General features: G+C 39.2%; 1 protein-coding gene across 3 annotated transcripts in view; it reads left to right on the forward strand.

Annotated features, from left to right (window-relative positions):
• Positions 1–235: 235 nt before the first annotated feature.
• The window catches only part of KIF18A (kinesin family member 18A), a 78862-nt gene continuing 57195 nt past the window's right edge, over positions 236–21902 (forward strand). For 2 of the 3 annotated variants that reach the window (XM_077866143.1, XM_077866145.1), the window contains exons 1-6: positions 236–387; positions 10800–11172; positions 13257–13414; positions 16710–16814; positions 18069–18179; positions 19879–20076. In XM_077866143.1, the coding sequence (XP_077722269.1) occupies positions 10848–11172; positions 13257–13414; positions 16710–16814; positions 18069–18179; positions 19879–20076 (897 nt within the window). In that variant the 5' untranslated portion in view covers positions 236–387; positions 10800–10847. Of the gene's footprint in view, positions 388–1526; positions 1623–10799; positions 11173–13256; positions 13415–16709; positions 16815–18068; positions 18180–19878; positions 20077–21902 lie in introns of those variants that run through there. The other variant, XM_077866144.1, reaches the window with a different exon arrangement.

Genomic DNA, 21902 nt, shown 5'->3' on the forward strand with positions numbered 1-21902 from the left:
CCCCTCCCGCCCGCGGACCGCACGAGCCAGCCCCCGCGCCCCGCGCCCCGCGCCCCGCGCCCCGAGCCCGCCTGCAGCCCCGGCTGGCTCCGCCCACCTGCCGCCGCGGCTAGCCCCGCCCACCTGGGTCGGCGCCTCCGGAAACAGCGCGCGCGTTGCCCCGGCGACGCGCGGCCACGCCCCCTCCGCGGAGCGGCGCGGCCCGGAGTCCCGGCGCCCAGCGGCCGCGCGCCGCGGCAACGTCCGACGTGATGGCGTCACGGGGCCGGCGGCCAATGAGACGGGGCGCTGGGAAGGCTGGCTTGGGTTTGAATCTTGTGGCTGAGTTTGAAGCGCGGAGCGGCGGACGTCGGGGAGGAGAGTCGCCGTCGCCCCTGCGGGCCCGAGGTGAGGGAGACGCGCGCGACCAGGAGCCTGCCGCCGCGGACGCCTCGTGTGCTGCCCGGGTCGCTGGAAGCCGCAGGTCGGCGGCAGCCCGAGGAGCGGAGCGCACGACGGGCCGGGCTTGTGGACCGACGCGGGAGGCGCGGGGGGCGGGGGCGGTTAGGGCCTGGGAGGCGGAAGGGCCCCGGGGGGCGGGGCTAGGGCCCTGGGCGGGGTTAGAGAGCGGGGGCGGGGGGTTAGGGTCCTGGGCGGGGTTAGAGAGCGGGGAGGTGGGGGTTAGGGTCCTGGGCGGGGTTAGCGGGGAGGGGGGGGGTTAGGGTCCTGGGGAGGGGTTAGAGAAGGGGGGGTTAGGGTCCTGGGGAGGGGTTAGAGAGCGGGGGCGGGGGGGGTTAGGGTCCTGGGAAGGGGTTAAAGAGCGGGGGGGTGGTTAGGGTCCTGGGGAGGGGTTGGGGGGGTTAGGGTCCTGGGGAGGGGTTAGAGAGCGGGGGCGGGGGGTTAGGGTCCTGGGCGGGGTTAGAGGGGGGGTTAGAGTGCTGGGCGGGGTTAGAGAGGGGGGAGGTGGGGGTTAGGGTCCTGGGCGGGGTTAGAGGGGGGGTTAGAGTGCTGGGCGGGGTTAGAGAGCGGGGGCGGGGGGTTAGGGTCCTGGGCGGGGTTAGAGGGGGGGTTAGAGTGCTGGGCGGGGTTAGAGAGGGGGGTGTTTAGGGTCCTGGGGAGGGGTTAGAGAGGGGGGGGGTTAGGATCCTGGGGGAATTTAGGCTCTGAGCGGGGTTAGGGACCTGGGTGGGGGTTAGGATCCTGGGGGGGGGGTTAGGGACCTGGGGGGTTAGGGCCATCGGGGGGGGTAGGGTGTTGGGTGGGGTTAGGGCCGGGGAGGGGGGGATTTAGGGTCCTGATTGGGGTTAGGGTCCTGGGTGGGGGTCAGGGTGCTGGGTGGGGTTAGGGCCGTGAGGGGAAGTAGGGTCCTGGGCGGGGTTAGGGACAGGGGGGTATTAGGGCCCGGGGCGGGGGGGCGGGTAGTTAGGGTCCTGGTGGTGTTAGGGCCCTGGTGGGGTAGGTTCCTGGTTGGGGGTAGGGCCTTGGGGAGGGGCTAGGGCCCCGGGCGGGGGCGGGTAAGACCTGGGTGGGGGGTAGGGTCCTGGGCGGGGGTAGGGCCCGGGGGTGGGGGGGGGGGAAGGGGCAGGTCGCCCTCCGAGGGCCTGGCCGGGGGCCCTGACTGCTCCCGCCTTCAGTTCCGAGAGGTGAGCGATGATGCAGGGCATCCTGGCACCCAACTGCCCTGCCCCCGCCAGGGGCCACTGGGCGCCGGCTCGGTCCCAGGCGGCCCGGGTGTGACTGTCAGCTAGGGCGTCTTGGCCCCAGGGTGTGCTGCTGGCCCGGCCAGGGTGGGCGGGAACCGCCTCTACGCCCCGGCCACAGCTGACAGCGCGCCCAGGGGTGCCCGAGGGTGCCCCGCGCCCGCCGCCCTGGAGTGTGCAGGGCCCCTTGAGGGGCTCGGGGGCGCGCAGCACGGAGAAATCCAGGCCGACTGCCGCCGTGCAAGCTGGCTGGCTCCCGGGAGTGGGTGATGCCTGTCGTAGGCCTGCAGTTGAGGCTGTGGGCTGTGAGCCGTCCGGGGGCTACTTCCAGGCCCTCCCTTGGAGTTTGGGGAGTGGTTATGGGCTCTGGCGCCCGGGAATACAAGAACCAAAGACTAGATAGTGCTCGTTACTCAGTTTCCATTACTTTGTAAGAATTGTCTGCTTCCGTAAACAAAGGGGAGCTGCCTTTCATGCCAGCAGCTCACCCCTTCTGTCCCTGAGCAAGTATTTGCAAGTACATGAATTTTTCATTGTAAAAGTGCATCTTGTCAAAGTGCAGCGATCCCCTGAATCGGTTAAGGTGCGCCATAAAATCACTTTTATGCTGTCAACGCTGTGAAATCCAGGAGGAAAAAAAATAGCCCAGATGTCAGTGCCGCCCTTCATGCCACTTAAAATTTTCTTTCTCCCCTGATGTTTTGAACTTAGGGAAGCGCACCGGCTCGGCCACTAAAGCCAATTCCGAAGAGAGGTATAAATTGGGTGGAGGCTGTATAAATCATAAATGATAGTGTGGAGGATAGTTCCTGTTCCTGAAAATGTTTGTTGAACTTAGTCTAATTCAGATTTGAGTTTAAGAAGTGGTTAAGAACTGTATGACTGACTCCACAATCAGCACTTCTGTTCCTTTGTTTGAAAATACTCTGTTCTTATTACAGCAGAGCATTGCTGTTAGGAACATGGGCTTGATGTTGAGACCTGAGTCTCCATTCAGGCTCCTCACTTACTAGCAGTGTCTCTTGGAAAAAATTATTTACCCTTAACTTTCTGTTTTTGTGAAACGGATACTTTTATAGAATGCCACACGTGATTATTCTAAGGATTGAATGAGATGATGAATGTTAAATGTTTACCGTAATGTCTAACATACAGAGCATGCTCAAATGATAGTGTTGTTCATAATTAGTACTTATTATTTTTATTGACCTAATTTAAAAGTTCTCGGGACGCCTGGGTGGCTCAGTGGTTGAGAGCCGGCCTTGAGCTCAGGTCGTGACCCCAGGGTCCTGGGATCAAACCCCACAACAAGCTCCCCACGGGGAGCCTGCTTCTCTCTCTGCGTCTTTCATGAATAAGTAAATCTTTTAAAAAATAAAAAAAAAAATAAAAGTTCTCAATTAATAGCATCTTTGCTGATAATATTTGATATCCCATAAGCATAGAGAAATCATTTGATATCCCACAAGCATAGAGAAATCAAACTGTTTTATTTCAACATCCATTCAGGTGCTCCTCCACTGAGGTGTCTATCAAGAATACGCAAATATATATTTACAACTTTCATGAGAAAATTTCTGGAGATTATATATTTACAATCAAAAGAGTGGTTACTTAAATACTTCAGATTTACACCCACTTAGTCTGAGTTCAAATCCCATGTCTTTTGCATCCATTAGTGTGACTGTAGCCAATTAGCTTAATCTCCATTACAGTTTTCCCTCTATAGAATAGAAATGATTGTAATACCTATATCATAGGATTATGATGAGGATTGAGAAGTATGTAAATTGCTTAGCAATTTCTGTTTGTATACTAAGTGATCAATAGAAAGTATTTCATAAAAACAAAGTTATTAAATGAAAGATTGTGCCTGCAGTTAATTTTAATACTTTTTATTTTGTTTTTGAAATAAAAATAACTAGTCTTGTTTAAAATCCAAATGATACAAAAGAATACATGGTAGAAAGTAAGCCTGCCTGTCACCCAGACCTTCATATTTCTCCACCATGGGGCAACTGATGTTAAGAATTTCTTGTGTTCTTTTCTTAAAAGAGCCCGTGCATGTACAATATATGACTTTTAAAAAATACAAATGCTTGTATGCAAAGTCTGCTGTTCTGCACTAGTTTTGCACATATATCTTGAAATCTGCTTAATTCATTCATTTATTGAATAACTATGTATTGAGTCCTAAATAGTCAACCAGCCCTGTTCAAGGTTCTGGGGTACAGATGTAGCTCATACTTTCATAGTGCTTATATTCTAGAGGGGAAATAAGTAATAGATATCTAACCAAATAATATATACTTTCCAGTTAGTCTAGATGCTAAGAAGAAAAAGCTGGCAAGGGAATGAAGAGGAAAGGGCGAGGTGACACTATTTTGTATGGAATCTTTAGAGAAACCCTCTCTGAAGTGGTATTTGAACAGAGACCTGAATAATGAACTGAGAGATTAATAATATTTGCAAATATCTGAAGGTAGTGCCTTCCAGGCAAAGGAGAGAACGCACAAGGCCATGAGGTTAGAACAAGACTGAATGTTTTAAGAACAGCGTGACTGAAGCAGAATCAAAAAGGAGGAGAACAGTTGAAGAAGAGGTTGGAGAGGTAGACGGGGCCAGATGGAGAACCTACTCAACATGCTAGGAAATTTGCATTTTATTATGCTGGGAAGTCATTGCAGAGGTTGGAGCTGGGGAATGACAGGAGATACATAACATGATCTGATTGCTCTGGAAGAAGGCAGCAGTATATGCAATCAATGGATTAAATAAGATTTATTATTGTACTTGCATATAATTGGGGGTGAATCTTTGACTTAATTAGCTTATATTTTATCTTGGGTGAACAGTAGCTGTTTACATTATAAGTTTAGAATTTGCCTCTTTAGCTTGGTTTATATCCTCTTACACTTACTGAAGAGAATTATGTTTTAACAGCTCTTCATTAAATATAACAGAGGAATGAATGAGCTTTTCTATGTAAGTGAATATACCAGAAAATCGAATGTTACCCTTGTTAAGTGACATGGTATTTTAACCACCCTTGCTGATTATTATCAGCATGATCTTCCCATTTTCTTCATTTTGTAAATGAGAAGCCAGGCACATTTCCTTTTTTTGATGCCTCGGAGTCCTCATTGTGACCACCAATTATTGCCAGTCGTTGTACTCTACTGTAATACGCAGATTCTTTCAGAGAAATATGTTTGCCTCTACTCTAAATGGGTGAATTGCTTCCTTGGATTCTGTGTCTGCTTTTTATAATTTATTAATTTACTCTAATTAAATATTTGAGAACTTGCTATTTACCAGACTCACTACAAGAGATTAGGGATATAATGGTAAAAACATACAGTCCCATTAGCTGTTATTTCCTGTCACTTTCTTAGACCCTTTTCCAATCACATGGAAACGTCATAAACTACTAGAGCTAGAAACAGACCTTAGATATCACAGAGTCCAATCCTATCACTTTATAGATTAGCAACTAAAGCCCCTGCATTAGCTCCTTCATTATTCTTTTTTATATTCTACTTTCTCTAGACTAGACAGATATCTATTATAATGAACAATGGTGTTGGAACCAGTTTTTAATGTTTTGTTTCCTTCAATGTCATCCTACCAGCTTACTCTTGATTCTATTCAACAAATACAATTAGGAATAGATATGGCAAAATTGATCAGAGGCTGTGGTACTATCTTCTGAACAGTCACCTGCGCAGAATTTTTTTTAAGGTTTTATTTTTAAGTAATCTCTACACCCAATTTGGTCCTCAAACTTGAAACCCTGCAATCAAAAAAGTTGTGTGCTCTACCCACTGAGCTAGCTAGGTGCCCCAAAAAGACTTTTTGAAGCAACACGTTATTATGCAGATAACAATATTTAAGCTTTTAGGGAATTAGGTTTTAACACCTGCTGCTTCTTAGTAAACATAGTCAAAGAATTTGCTTTCTGTGTGCCTTATTCAGAATCAAGTAGATGTCCATCTCTTATTTGGCCATGTTAGGAAAGAAAATTGACATTGTGTGTTAACGTAAGGAAAACTTCATTGATCCCTAAAGACATCGGTGTATTTGAACATAGACTAATTTTTTACTTTTTGGTGATTCTATTGACCCTAAGCATTTTTATTAAGAAAATTATATTCATTCACGTATTTTGAAAACAGAGACCTGTATGATACTTTAAAAATTAATCGATGTCTTCCGTAAAAATCTGTAACAAGTTGTAAAGCAAAGTTGTATTTGCGATTATACTTCTTAAATTCCTTTAGGTAATTGTCAATATTTCTCCTTGAAGTCTTACTTGAGTAAGATCTTCTAAAATACCTTCAGCAATTCCCAATAAACTTCAAAATCAAATCTAAACTTAATGGCCTTGTGTTCACAATCTTCTGCATCTGGCCCCACTCTTATCTAGTTCTATCTTCTTAATGCAGCCTTCTCCCTTCCCTTTTATTCTATCCAGCTGCATCAGGACTCAGACAGCTTGGGATGCCTGGCTGGCTCAGTGAATGGAGCATGCTACTCTTGATCTCAGGATTGTGAGTTCAAGCCCCACATTGAGTGTAGAAAAGTAATTTTTTAAAAATTTTTAAAAAGGACTGAGCGAAGGTAAATTGAGCATCTCTTTAGATGCTATAAACGAAATTGTAAAAATTAGCTAAAACTAAACAGCTAAAAGAAATCTTGAAGCAAATTGACCATGCAGCCAGTTATGTCTGTTTCCTACTATAGGCCTTTGAACTTGTTGCCTAAAAATACTCTTGCCCCAGAGAGCCACACTCCTACACTTCAGTTTCTGTAAAAAGTCCCTCAACTAGACAAGCTTTTCTCAACTGCCCCATCCAGAATAGGAGACCCCACATACACTCCTGCCCTTTATCATGGGATTCAGAAAAATGCCTAATTCCTAGAAGGCAGTCAATATTTATGATATAATTAGTACAATAGTATAATTAGTTTTCCTTCCTGAAATTTTTTTTAACCTGGTTAGTAACTATCCATCCTTCAGCTCTCCACTCCTGCCACTTCTTCTGACTATATGAGTCCCCCGTAATAGCCTTATGTAGCACTATTAACCATTACCTAACAGCACTTGTTAGTTATACCTTTACGTAATTGTGTCATTATTTTATTAATACCTGTAGCCTCACTGCACTGTATATAATAATAATAACAATAGTGACAAACACTCGTAGTGTATACTGTGTGCCAGGCATTGTTCTAAGTTCCTTACAACAGCTCTGTGAGTTGATATTATTATTAGTCCCACTTTATAGATGAGGAAACTCAGCCACTGGGAGTTTAAGTAACTTGCTAACTGTGACAGCCAGTAAGTAGTAGGCCTGGGATTTTAACCTAAAGTATCTGGCTCTAATCTAATAGTTAACATATTGAGTTGATTAATTAATTAATTAACAAGAGATCCTGTCCGACTTGAGATTCTAAGGTCTATTTCAAAATAATCACCTGATGTCTTCTTATGCTTAATTAACTTTCATTTGTGTGTATTTTATCTGTGATTAGGGGTGAAAAGTGTATCAGTTAAAGTCTAAGCATTCAGTATTCCTAAGAACTTTTAGAAATGTGTATGGAGATCAGTTTTTGGTATCACCAAGAATGTGGATTGCTACTAGCCTATAATAGAGGTCAGAAATGCTAAACATCTTCTAATATATATAACAACTCCAAACAAGGAAGAATTGTCATACCCAAAGTGCCATCATGAGCCCATGAGGAAACACTAAAAAGATGAAACAGTGTCTTTGTCGAGAAGAAACAGGAATGGGGTAGATAGGAGGACTGACAGTTATTGAATGCCTTACTACATTTAATACTTGTCATCTCTTGTAGCCTTCACAGCAGTGCTTTGAGGTGCTTCTTTTATACAGATGAGAAACCTACACTCAGTGAAGTTAGGTCACTTGTCCAAGGTCATAGAAATGAGGTATAGGTGCTTTGTGGGACTTGGTTAAACAGAAGCTCAAGGATGAAGAAAGAGCAGAGTAGTAATTCATCTGGAACCTGACTATTAGAATCCAAATGACCATCCTTCCCTCTTCAGCATTCTATTTTTGGGGAAGGACCGAGCCCCAAAGGGGGTGTGTGGGCTGTGTCCGGTGTCTTCTGCTTTTAGAGTACTTTGGCCTTATTTGAATTCTTTTCAAAAGTGTATGGTGCTTTTAAAAAAAAAAAAATTATTTGTTTGAGAGAAAGAGAGCTTGAGCAGTGAGCACAGCTTTGGGGGTGGACAGAGGGAGAGGGAAAAGCAGACTCCCCGCTGAGCTGGGAGCTGATGTGCAGGACTCCATCCCAAGACCCTGAGATCGTGACCTGAACCAAAGGCAGCCATTTAACCAACTGAGCTACCCAGGTACCCCAAAAGTGTATGGTTTTATGACATAGCTTTATCGTTGTTATTTATCCCATTTAAAAAAACAAAGTATTCTTTTTTAACCCCTTCTCCCTCTCCACTACACCATTTCTTTGCTACTTTTGCAGTAGTATTTCCTGTATTCACTGAGTCTCATTCGGGTTTTTGTACCACCTTTCCCCTAAAACTGTTCTTCTTGTTGGCTTCTGTGTTACTAAATCCCATGGTTACTTCTTAGCATGTACTTTACCTGTTAGTAGTATTTAATACAATTGATCAACCTATTCTCCTTGATTTAAATATTCCCCCAAATTTTAATGCCCTTTAAAGCTTTAAAAACTTTCAAAAGCTTCAAACAGCATTGATGACAGAGTTTACTTTTTTAACTTGGGTTCCAGCTGCCTTGACATGCCCCCACCTGGATGCCTATTAAAATTCTCAAACGTAAGAAGTCTAGATCTTCCAACACTCAGGCCAAGAACTTTGGAGTTATTCTTGAATCCTGTCTTTTTCTCAGACTCCACATCTATCAAGAAAATCTATTATCTTTACCTTCAGAGTGCTTGCAGAAGCAGACTGCCACCTCATTCTGAATGACAGCGTTATCTCCTATATGTGCTACTTCACTATTCTGATTAGTCCCTATTCCTTACAGTATGTTACTTACACAGCAGTGAGAATTATCAGATTATATCACGACAAAAAATTAAATCTCACACATACATACACACACACCCACCCAACCCTGGTAGATCTCTTCACCTGAAGTATAAGACAGGAGTCAGACCCTGGATTTCCACTTAGACTCCCTCTCTGCAGTGAAACCATATACAGCACAGCAAGGCTATCCAAAAACCTAGCTTTGATTTTCACAAGGGCTTCAAAACTATGTTAGTTTGGGTTATGGTAGCGGACAGCAAAAGATCTCTCAGAATCATCAAGGTAACAAAGGAAGAACCTTGGCTTATGAACTATTTGTAGTAAAAGTGATCCTGGCTGCAAGCCTCATGACAGTAGAACTGATACATCTAGGCTCATCTCTTCCTGTAGCTCATAAATCCGTAGGGTTAAAAGTACTTCCAAAGATGCATCTATTAGTTAGTCCATGTATGAAGATGATGAAGATGACATATACACCGTGGTGTAACCAGAGATCTTAATCTGCTCTGTAATAATGGTAAGTCTAGGATACATCAATCAGTGATATAAAGTTTAAAATAAAAGTTATAGTCTGAGGGAACCCTCCTGCACTGTTGGTGGGAATGTGAACTGGTGCAGCCACTCTGGAAAACTGTGTGGAGGTTCCTCAAAGAGTTAAAAATAGACCTGCCCTACGACCCAGCAATTGCACTGCTGGGGATTTACCCAAAGATTCAGATGCAGTGAAAGGCCGGGACACCTGCACCCCGATGTTTCTAGCAGCAATGTCCACAATAGCCAGACTGTGGAAGGAGCCTCGGTGTCCATCGACAGATGATGGATAAAGAAGATGTGGTTTATGTATACAATGGAATATTCCTCAGCCATTAGAAATGACAAATACCCACCATTTGCTTCCACGTGGGTGGAACTGGAGGGTATTATGCTGAGTGAAATAAGTCAATCGGAGAAGGACAAACATTATATGGTCTCATTCATTTGGGGAATATAAAAAATAGTGACAGGGAATAAAGGGGAAAGGAGAAAAAAATGAGTGGGAAATATCAGAAAGGGAGACAGAACATGAGAGACTCCTAACTCTGGGAAACGAACTAGGGGTGGTAGAAGGGGAGGTGGGCGGGAGGTGGGTTGAATGGATGACGGGCACTGAGGGGGGCACTTGCCGGGATGAGCACTGGGTGTTATTCTGTATGTTGGCAAGTTGAACACCAATAAAAAATAAATTTATTATTAAAAAAATTATGGTCTGACTCTCAGAATGCTTCACATAAAAATATAAAGTAAAAGTAAAGATAAACCAACAAAGATCAATAGTTTAGAAACCTCAACTATCCAGAAATTAATCAAGTATCTAAAAGTTAAAACTAAGAAAAAAATTAAAAACCTTTTAGATTTTTCTAATTTATTTATTCATCAAATATTTATGCAGTCTACCCTGTGCTGGGCACTGTTTTAAGCTCTTGGAACACATCAATAAGCAAAACAGATTTTTAAAAATATGCATACCTTTAAAGAGTGTATAGTTTAACTGGAAGAGAGAAACACAATAAAGTAAAAGATATATACTATTTGGAGATAGTAAGTGCTTTGGGAAAGAATAGAGAAGGGTAATTAGGAATTGGATTGACAATTTTAATAAGAGTAGTCAGGAAGGCAACATTTGAGGGGCTTGTGAGAAGTGAGGGAGTTAGTCACTCAGATATTAAAGAAGCATTTTGTAATAAAAAAAATGGCTACTGGGAAGACCCTTTTGGGGTGCTTGGTGTATTAGCTGGAATACAGGGAGCAAAAGGAAGATCAAAATGTGAGTTGAAAACGGAGACCATTTAGAGAACTTCAGCTTGTACTCTGAATAAAATAAAGAACCATTGGAAGGTTTTGAACCAAGGAGTGAAGTGTGTGTGAGGATATGTGTGTATACACGTATATATATGTTTAAATATATATAATGTTCAAATATATTTCAAGTAATATTTACCAGTGACTGGAATAGAATTAATAACTTTGTTAAATGAATACTACCTACCATCCATATTGTGTACAATAGAACTAACACTTTATTGTCTTTTTTATTACAGAGAAATTCTCAGGCACTTACATAAACAGAGGAAGCAAGATAATCAACAATGTCTGTCACTGAGGAAGACTTGTGTCACCATATGAAAGTAGTTGTTCGTGTACGTCCTGAAAACACAAAAGAAAAGGCAACTGGACTCCATAAAGTGGTACATGTTGTGGATAAGCATATCTTAGTCTTTGATCCCAAACAAGAAGAAATCAGTTTTTTCCATGGAAAGAAACCTGCAAATCGTGATATTACAAAGAGACAAAATAAGGATCTCAAATTTGTATTTGATGCTGTTTTTGATGAAACATCTACTCAACTAGAAGTGTTTGAACATACTACTAAGCCAATTCTTCGTAGTTTTTTGAATGGATATAATTGCACAGGTAACTGTTTCAATTCGAGCTTTAATTTTTTCGTTTGATTTCACTTTTACATTAGAATGAACATCTGCTTGACCCATTCTTCTAAACATGATGAATTTTAAGGTGCTTGTTTGCTAAAAAGTATTAAGTTCAGTAGAATTTCTCTGTAAAAGTAGACTTTCTTTGAAATTTAGTCATCATATATAACATGTCATTTGTAAAACTGTCTTCCAGAGTCTTGCTATGGTCCCTATAGACAGTCCTGATTTCATTTTCGTATGTTATTAAGCCACATGGGTCTTGCAGTTGATGCCAGATTTCTCACAATTTGTATTCATTAATATTCCCACTGCTTACCTATACAATTATCTATCCCTGGGGAAGAGTTAGACACTCCTGAACACTTGGCAAGTTTCTTTACAGAACCTCTTTTCTTTATAGTACTTTGAAATAAAAAAGTTAAAAGCCCATGTTAATTGAGTATCATGAGCTATTTTAGCATATCTTCAGCCCAGAAAGCATCTCTAGTGCTCTAGATAGATCTATAGTAATTTGCCTTTCAGAATGGCCATGTTTATTTCCTAGAGAGAGATCCAAGGCCAGTTAATTCAATATTTACAAGGCACTTAACACCATTATTTATTTTTGTAATTACCACCATTTATGACATATTCTTTGAGATACCCTAAAACTGTAACATGTTTCATTGTCTTTCACTGACTCATTCAGTTTTTATTATAGGAGACTTACCCTCTTGGTCAAATAAGAATAGAATGTGGTTTATTGATTAAAACTGCTATGATTCTAATTTTTAAGTGTATATTATTTTCCTCATTCATGAAACTTTATACTATCTCTAGAGATTTAAATTTTTCTTGACTCCAAATGAAAAAGCCTCTACCAGACTCTTACTGAATCTTTGTTTTCTTCTTGGCTTTATTTTATACTATTCAGCTGTTTTAAGACTTCTTGATGTACTACTAAGCTTACATAAAATAGAATAGAATGAAACATATGTCAGTTGAATTGAGTCTACTGAAAAGTATTTTGGTAGTTTGTTAATATTTGGTTAATAAGAGAGATTTAACTTATACAAATATTTTTACCAGTAATAATTTGAGGACTTAATTGTCTTATTATGTCAGGTATTTGCCATATGTAATTCAGAGTAGTTTTTTGTTTTGTTTAGTGTTAGAACTTTTATGTTTATGTTTTATGTTTAGAACTTTTATGTTATGCTGGAGAGAATCATGGAAACAAAATTACTTGCCTAAAACACAAATTTTAAAAAAGAATTTTATAAATGACTTGTATTGGAATTCATTCAGCAAACGTGTAGCGAATATCTGCTGTGTGCCAGGTCATGCCCTACTTATGAAGGACATACAGCCACAGCCTCGGTGGAGCTCACAGTTGGAAACACAGTGTGATACATACTAGAATAGTGGCAGACACTGAGGATTCAAGTGAGGGAGTAGATGTTTCCGCTTATGACAGGGAAGACATGGAAAAGTGACATTTATGCTGAATGTTTAGAACAGGTGTTAAGTGTTCCAGCTGGATTAAGTAAAGGAACTCTTCGGTGGAAAGGCAGTGGAGTAAAAAAGAAGCAGCTCATGCAAAGAACTTCACACAATCTAATATACCTAGACTACAGAAAGGAAGAAACAGAATGGAGAGAGTTCCTAATAATATTCCAAGGCAAGGAATATGAACTTTCTCATGTAGGACCTTTGAACAATTAAGAAGATTTAACATATTCAGATTTTGTTTTCATAAAAACTGTACAAAATTCTAAGAGATGTATTAGAGAAGATTGAGACTAGATAGGGAGACTGATAACTAATTAAAACTTGTAAGATTGCTGTAGAGGGAAGAGAGCAAATGAGGGGAGGGTGGTACCATTAATCAGAATACAGAATATAGGAGAAGAAAAGATTTGTGCCAAAATTCCCAGGTTTTAAGGATAAAAATATAAGTAATTTTGGATCTGTTGAGTTTAAAGTTATGTTCAGGATATCCAGATGGAACTATCCACTAGGCCTTGGATATGGTAATGTTACATGTCATAATAAAGAGCTTTGATCCTTTTTATAAAAATTCAGTACTTGCATATGGTGCTACTGGAGCTGGGAAGACCCACACGATGCTAGGATCAGCTGCTGACCCTGGAGTAATGTATCTAACAATGTTAGACCTTTATAAATCCATGGATGAGATTAAAGAAGAGAAAGTATGTAGTACTGCAGTTTCTTATCTGGAGGTAAGTTGACAGTGTCATTCTTTAGATCAGTCAATAGTATTGAGAACTCTTTAAGAAGTTCCATGGCCCACTCAAACTTCTGCCATATAGGAATTTTCTTAAGAATATATAAAATCATTAAAATTCCTGGTCTTAAGTATTTGTTACACATCTTACTTCTTTTTATGCTGAGTATTTTATTTTGGCCTAATTTCTGATTAGCAAGATTAATGATGCCCTTTATTGAAAAAGAAAACCTGAAGTCATAAATTACCTTCAGTTGTTAACATCTCTTTAGTCTCAATCTGGATTTTTTTCTGTGTTTTATATCATTGTCATAAAACCCCTGATTCGGATAGTCAGTTATTAGACTCCGGTTATGCACTGGCAGGAGCACCGTGGAAGTATTGTTGAGTCCCGATAGTATCATATCAAGAGGCTGTTGTGGTCTGTTAGTCCCATTAACTGTGTTAACTTTGATCCATTTCATTATTTTGGTGTCAGCAGAGTTTCTGCACTATAAGGATACTACTTTACCCTTTTTATCTACTTACTCCCCAAACTTTCATCTATTACTGTTGATATCCACTGATGATTTATGCCTGAATCAAGTATTATTATGATGGTAGGTGATAGTGATATTTAAATTCTTTCATTTCCTCTACATTTATTTCTTGGCTTTCTACCCAATGGAAGAGTTTTTCCTTTCTTTTATTATATCAGTATAAGCTCAATGGATTCTGAACATTATTTCATTGCTTAGAACCCTTTACTGTAATTATTTATTTGTATGCTCAAATTTATGTTGGATTTGGCCAATCAAGACTCCGTCATGCTGTCTCTTGTGTCCTCATTCTTTGAGGACTTCTGCTCCCTTAGTAATAGCCGACATTCAACAAATCATAATTATGGGATAGGCACTCTAACTTTGTGTTCAGATAGTATTTCAGATACCAGTCCAGAAACAAATCCATGATTATTCTTCCTATTCGTTTGTAGTATCATAGAGAAAATTTCTGGTAGTCACAACTCTTACTGACAACTTGTAGTTTGGTTCCTACTAAGAAAGGTTCTTCGCATTTCAAAAATTGATTAAGATATGTATGTTGCGGCGGGAACCCTGGGTGGCTCAGTGGTTTAGCGCCTGCCTTTGGCCCAGGGCACTATCCTGGAGACCCGGGATCGAATCCCACATCAGGCTCCCGGTGCATGGAGCCTGCTTCTTCCTCTGCCTGTGTCTCTGCCTCTCTCTCTCTGCCTCTCTCTCTCTCTGTGACTATCATAAATAAATTAAAAAAAAAAAAAAGATATGTATGTTGCGGGCAGCCCCGGTGGCTTAGTGGTTTAGAGCCACCTTCAGCCCGGCGTGTGACCCTGGAGACCTGGGATCGAGTCCCACGTTGAGCTCCCTGTGTGGAGCCTGCTTCTCCCTCTGCGTGTGTCTCTGCCTCTCTCTCTCTCTCTCTGTGTCTGTCGTGAATAAATAAATAAAATCTTTTTTTAAAAAAAGATATGTATATTGCTAAAAAATTTCTTGTCTACATAACTTGGAAATAAAAAACTCATTTTTTTATATTTCAGTACTAGAAAAAAATCGCTTTGAACTTAATTGGGAAGAGCATGACAATAGTCATTATTTCTTCCTTAGATCCTTTCATAACCAGGAGAATTTTGAAGTTGGTTATTTTTATAATGTTTTTAATTGTTTTTACTTTCTTTTAATCTGCCTTCATTTTATAAATGGTAAGGCAATGTCTAATCTAATGGCTTCCCACTCAGGCTATTCACCAGAGTTGGCTATGGAGTTTTTTTAAAAATAGACATGTCTAGGTGTCAACCCCTGGACATTTTAATTTAATAGGTCTGGATTATGGCTGAGGCATCTATGTTTTTTAAAAGCTCCCAGGTGATTTTCATGTGTACACTGGCTTAAGAATGGTTGTTCTTTTTTTTTTTTTTTTTTAAAGAAGTAGTTTATTTTTTTTTTATTTTTTTTTTTTAATTTTTATTTATTTATGATAGTCACAGAGAGAGAGAGAGAGAGAGAGAGGCAGAGACACAGGCAGAGGGAGAAGCAGGCTCCATGCACCGGGAGCCTGACGTGGGATTCGATCCCGGGTCTCCAGGATCGCGCCCTGGGCCAAAGGCAGGCGCTAAACCACTGCGCCACCCAGGGATCCCAAGAATGGTTGTTCTAATTGTGTATTTTATATGATTGAAATGGGTAAGGGGAAACATTTGAAAACTGCTGCTTATCAGAAAAACAAGAACCAAAAAATTATCTCTTCATATTTTACTACTTCTAACCGTTAATACATTTAAAAATCATTGTTCATTGTAGAAAATCTTACCAGGAATAAAGATCATTAAAGACTATTTATTAGAACATAGAAATACTTACACAAAATAGTTCTTAAAGCCTAAGTCTGTATACTTTTTAAAATCTTATCATTTGGTTGGCAAGTAGAAAATTAAGTATCTTTAATAAATTCATAAAAACAGATCAATAGTGCTATTTTATGCATTGCTTACAGAAATTACAAAGAAAGAAAGAAAAAAAGAAAGGAAATTGCCAAAGACATAAAATACAGATGTGTATTCAATGCCATGCAGTAGAGTGAGGATATCCCTACTTTGCTGCTACTTTTGTGGCCATGGACAAATCACTTAACCTCCTAGGTCCTTAGTTCTTTAAATCATTCAAATGGGGTGAGGGAGGAGGGTCCTATTATGGGACTTATTAAGAATTGCATATTAAACATAATATAATTAAAGGATGAATGAAATAAATGCTGTCGATCCTTGAGTATGGGTTTTAACTCTTAAGCTCTGAAATTTAAAAAGTTTCAACTATTGAAACATGAAATAATAAATAGCTTCAGTAAGAATCACACCACCTCCATATAACTTACTAGAATTTCCCAAGACCATGTGTCCCATATATTTCCAGAAAATAGGAAAAGGCATTTCAAATTACCTTATTTCTGTTTCGCTGTAGTCACCAAGTTAGGAATTATGGAGAAAGGATATAATGACTCCACCTTTAAATTTCAGTTGCAAACCTAGATAATCAAACTCTTCAGTTTTCTCAGATGATAGAAACTTAATGACCAAAAAAAAAAAAAAAAAAAAAACAAAACAAAACTTAATGGCAACATGAGATAAAAGGGGTGAGATGAATGCAAATGAATTGCTGCTTACCTTTAAGATGCAATTCTAATATGACCTAAATCAGCAACATGTGTGATGTGTCACTATCATTTTAACACCAGTGCTAAAGCAGTTTGGTTTGGTTTGGTTTTTGCTTTTTCCTAAGGTATATAATGAACAGATTCGTGACCTCCTAGTAAATTCAGGACCACTTGCTGTTCGGGAAGATGCCCAAAAAGGGGTAGTTGTTCAGGGATTGACTTTACATCAGGTATGTTTATAAATTTCTTTTTCCTTATTGTAATAGCAAGTGTGATTATTTGGTCCTTTACTTATTTTCCGTTGTACAGGAAAATAGAAAAATAATGACGTGCAGAGTTAAAATGATCAGAATATATCTTCCGTATTATTTTGTTTTCCTTTGAAATAATTGAATGAGCTTTTCTTTTTGTTGTTTTTGGGGAAGGGGTTTGGGAGTTTTTTTGTTTTTTAGTGAGCGAGAGCTCTAGGGGAAGGGCAGAGGGAGAAGAGAATCATAAGCAGGCTCCATGCCCAGCACGGAGTCATGTGGGCTCAGTCTCACAACCCTGAGATCCTAACCTGGGCCAAAATCAAAGTCGGGCACTTAACTGACGGAGCCACCCAGGCACTCTGAATGAACTTTTCTTTTAAGAATCTACTTGTAAACTTAATATTCTATTCTACTTAATACATTTATATTTTTTCTCCTCCAAGAGATAAAATTTTATCTTTTATTTCTCATATAACACCAAAGTATAGTCAACCCATGCATATCATGGGTTTGAGGTGAACAGGTCCACTTATATGCAGATTTTTTTTGTAATTACAGTACAGTACTACAAATGTATTTTTCTTATAATTCTCTTAAAAATTGTTCCTTTTCTCTAGCTTCATTGTTTATAAGAATATAGTATATAATACATGTAATATACAAAATACATATTAATCGACTTCATATTATTGGTAACGCTTGAAGCCACCAGTAGGTTATTAGTGAAACTTTTGGGAGAAAAAAAAAAAAAAAGAAACTTTTGGGAAGCCATGAGTTACATGTGGATTTTCAATTGCCTGGAGGGAAAAGGTGTGTCAGCGCCCCAAACCCCTGCATTATTCAAAGATCAATGTATATCATTTGTTTAGTACTACATAGGAAATACTTAATGGGATACAAGTTATAGAATGCATTTTGTTTTGTTTTGTTTTTTACCTTTTATTTTATCTTAAAAAGTCTTTTTTCAGGTCACCTGGCTGGCTCAGTCAGTTAAGAGTTTGCCTTCAGCTCAGGTCATGATCCCAGGGTCCTGGGATGGAGCCCGCATCCTGCTCCTTCTTGCTCAGCAGGGAGCCCCCTTCTGCCTCCCCCACTGCCTGCTGCTTCCCCTGCTTGTGCTCTTTGTCAAATAAAATCTTTTTTTAAAAACTTTTTTCTTGTTGAAAGTTTATTTAAAAATTTTAAAGATAGATGACTATTTGTATATTTTTTCTTCTACTTAAACATCTCTAGCCCAAATCCTCAGAGGAAATTTTACAGTTATTGGATAGTGGAAACAAAAACAGGACGCAACATCCCACTGATATGAATGCCACGTCTTCTCGTTCTCATGCTGTTTTCCAGGTAACAGGCCATTAGACTATTGCGCTTAAAATTGGATTTAAAATAAAGCCAAATTCATACGGGGTACTTTCATACATACAAAGAAAATCTCTTCAACTGGGGACTCTTTCCTCAGCATTTCCTTTATTCTGCAGCTTTGAAAAGATTTTATAAAGAATATTTAGAATTGAGATGGTATCTCTCAGAGTATAAATTTTTACTGTGTGAAGATACAGGATAGTAAGGTGGTAGTGTTAAAAGCTTTTTTTTCCTTATGTTTTTCTTTTCTTATTTTTAGTGAAAATATTTCATCTTTCCTAGAGATAATCTTATATTCAGAGTAAACCTCTTTTTAGGTATAGATTTACAGAAACAATAAATTGGAGAGTTCTGGTTCACTTTTTTAAAGATTTCATCATAGGGACCGTGCACAAGTTGAATTTCTTAAGGACATTGATTACATTGATATAGTTATTTTTAGGGATATGATTCTAGAAAGAGTTAAATCATAGATTAGCAGCTTTATTTTTTGTGGTTTCTAGTCCTGTTAAAATCCAGATTATTTTTAGCTTCATTCTGGATTATGCTAATAGAACCCAATTTACAGTAAGAAATACAGTTGAAAGAATTCATATATGATCATGGCAGTCACATCATTCAGAAAGTTTCCAGTGCATAAAATTTTATTTATCTTTTCTGTTCTTTCCACTGACTCTTCATTTAACAGTAGTCATGAGAGAAATGGTTATCTGTAACACAGATAACCCAAATGTCTTAGACCCTGCTCTATAAGAATATTAACGAAGATCTTTATAATGGAATAATAGTTAATCTTACCAAACTTACCAAACTCTTTTAAGTTTGCCACTTTATTTCAGTTAAATACAAAGTAGCATTCAATAATTGATGCTTTACCCTAATTGGCTGAACATGACAAGTATATTTTACTGTTTTTTTATATGGCACATTTTTTACATTTTAATGACATGCTACAACTTCAGAAATTAGAATACACTTACTCAATTTGGATCAGCATTCAAATTCAGCTTTCCTTTAGGAACCAATTCCTGGAGACATGCAAAGCATTCTAACTACTGCCTTTGGTTTTTGGTTAGGAACATTATTTCTAAAGTACCTGCGGGGGAATCCCTGGGTGGCGCAGCAGTTTAGCACCTACCTTTGGCCCAGGGCGCGATCCTGGAGACCTGGGATCGAATCCCACATCGGGCTCCCGGTGCATGGAGCCTGCTTCTCCCTCTGCCTATGTCTCTGCCTCTCTCTCTCTCTGTGTGACTATCATAAATAAATAAAAATTAAAAAAAAAAAACTTTAAAAAAATAATAAAGTACCTGCGCCCTACCACCACCTCTCATAATTCTATGATCTGGTTCAAGGGCTACAGAACACAAATGGCAGTTGTTTTGAGCTGCTGTTGGGTCAGGAGTTAGTTGCCCTCTGGTACACACTTAGGAAATCTTTTCATTTCCGAGTTTTTTTCCAATTTCTATAATTACTTCTAGTATTCTTGGGTATCAGCCAGTCAGATTGTTATACTTTATTCAGTTTCTTTTTTAAAATGAAAATTATTTTGATCTCATGTTGTTTTAAAAATAAAGTGCATGTTTCCCTTTTAATTTGCTTAGTACTTTAATTTGCTTGGTACCTTTTAATTTTGTTAAATCTTACCCTCATTTTCCTATTCTCCTGTAATTTCAAAAAGATCTATTTGCGACAACAAGACAAAACAGCAAGTATCAGTCAAAATGTACGAATTGCCAAGATGTCACTCATTGATCTGGCAGGGTCTGAGAGAGCCAGTGCTACCAGTGCTAAAGGGACCCGGTTTATAGAAGGCACGAATATTAATCGATCACTCTTAGCTCTGGGGAATGTTATCAATGCCTTAGCAGATACAAAGGTAGGTACTGTATGTTTATTTATTTTAAGTATCCTGAAATATTAAAATATGTGTAATTCTAAGAAGATATACTTTAAATAATTTTATTTTAAAGGTCTATTATAAGTCAAATTTCAAGAATGTATTAGTAATATTTATATAGAGAGCAGAGACCCCCAGAAAGCCCATTATATCAAATAAAGCTATGTGTGGTTTGGTTTCGCTTGGTTTTAATTTCAAGTTCTATAATCAGATTGTTGAAAGAAACATATTGAAATCATATTGATAGTTAATGTTTTATGGTATCTTTCTCATCACCTATTTTGAACCTGATTATTAAAATGACTGTTTAGGTCATTTTATACAACAAGCATAATTGAATTGGGATGAACACGAAAACACATTTTAGGAAAACTTAATTCTGTTCTGGTTACTACTTTAGATACTATAAAATTGGGTTAAATATTAAAGAGTTTTAATTTTTCTTTGGAAGAGGGGCTTAAGATAGAAGATATAATTAAATCACCTTAGGGGCACCTGGGTGGCTCAGCGGTTGAGCATCTGCCTTTGGCTCAGGTTATGATTCCAGGGTCCCCAGGATCGAGTCCCACATCAGGCTCCCTGCATGGAGCCTGCTTCTCCCTCTGCCTGTGTCTCTGCCTCTCTCTCTCTCTCTCTCTCTGTCTCTCATGAATAAATAAATAAAATCTTTTTAAAAAAATCACCTAATGGGGTATGTTTACTAGATGTCTTTGGGGCATTTAAAAATATTTCACATCTCACTATATGCCCAAGTGCTTGCTGGAACACAGCATATTTGACGACTTTTGTATTTGTATTGGTAAAAATGATTTCTTTTTTTTTTTTAATTAAAATGTGAACATTAAGTTCAATCCAGGTTCAAGCTTTAGGAAATTACCTACATTTAGGAAAATACAGGTCAATGAATGCTAAAAAAAATGTTATAGTTTGATTTAGTAAAAGTATATTAAAATGATTTGAGGGAAGCCTGGGTGGCTCAGTGGTTGAGTGTCTATTTTCAGCTCAGGCCGTGACCCCGGGGTCCTGGAATCGAGTTCCGCATCAGGCTCTCCCCACAGGGAGCCTGCTTCTTCCTCTTCCTCTGTCTCTGCCTCTTTCTGTGTCTTTCATGAATGAATAAGTAAAATCTTAAAAAAAAAAAAAAAGATTTGAGAACTGTTTTTTTAAAAAAAGCAAGTTCCTGAAATCATACAAAGATTACAAAGCAAGATGTCTTTTATATTCTAAGTTACAAATCTCAAACATGTAAGCAGACAGCATGGGATAGATACTGGTTTCTAGACTTAAGCCATAGCAACTCAGTTTTTAATAATTGACCCCTATTGAGTCATTTATGAGTCCATGTTTAATACATGTCTTGCAATGTAAAATTATGTCATGTTAACACCAGCAGTGCACATTCCACACTGTTTGGGAAACACTGCTGTGGTGGAGAGCACAGGACACCTAGGGCTGATTTCTATCTCTGAATTATCAACTGTGTGACCTGAAGCAAGTCATTTCACTTTTTGTTTAGCTTCCATTTTTCTCTTCTGTAATATGAAATATTTACACTGGATAGCATAAGGTTGCTTTTAGCTTAACATTCAAATGTTCTGTTTTTATGAAAGTTATGCTTTTTGGAAAATATATTTTTTACTTTAAAATCAGAACTGTATCTTTTAAGTAAATGAAAACCTAGAAATAATTAAGTTCTATTAGAACTACACATTGTCCTTTCAGATGAAGTCTCTGTAAGATTATAATTTTGATTTACTTTGTATCCATGTTAGCTAATTATTTAATGAGAGAAATTATTCTATGCC

Source organism: Canis aureus, chromosome 23, assembly GCF_053574225.1.
Source record: "Canis aureus isolate CA01 chromosome 23, VMU_Caureus_v.1.0, whole genome shotgun sequence".
NCBI lineage: Eukaryota > Metazoa > Chordata > Mammalia > Carnivora > Canidae > Canis > Canis aureus.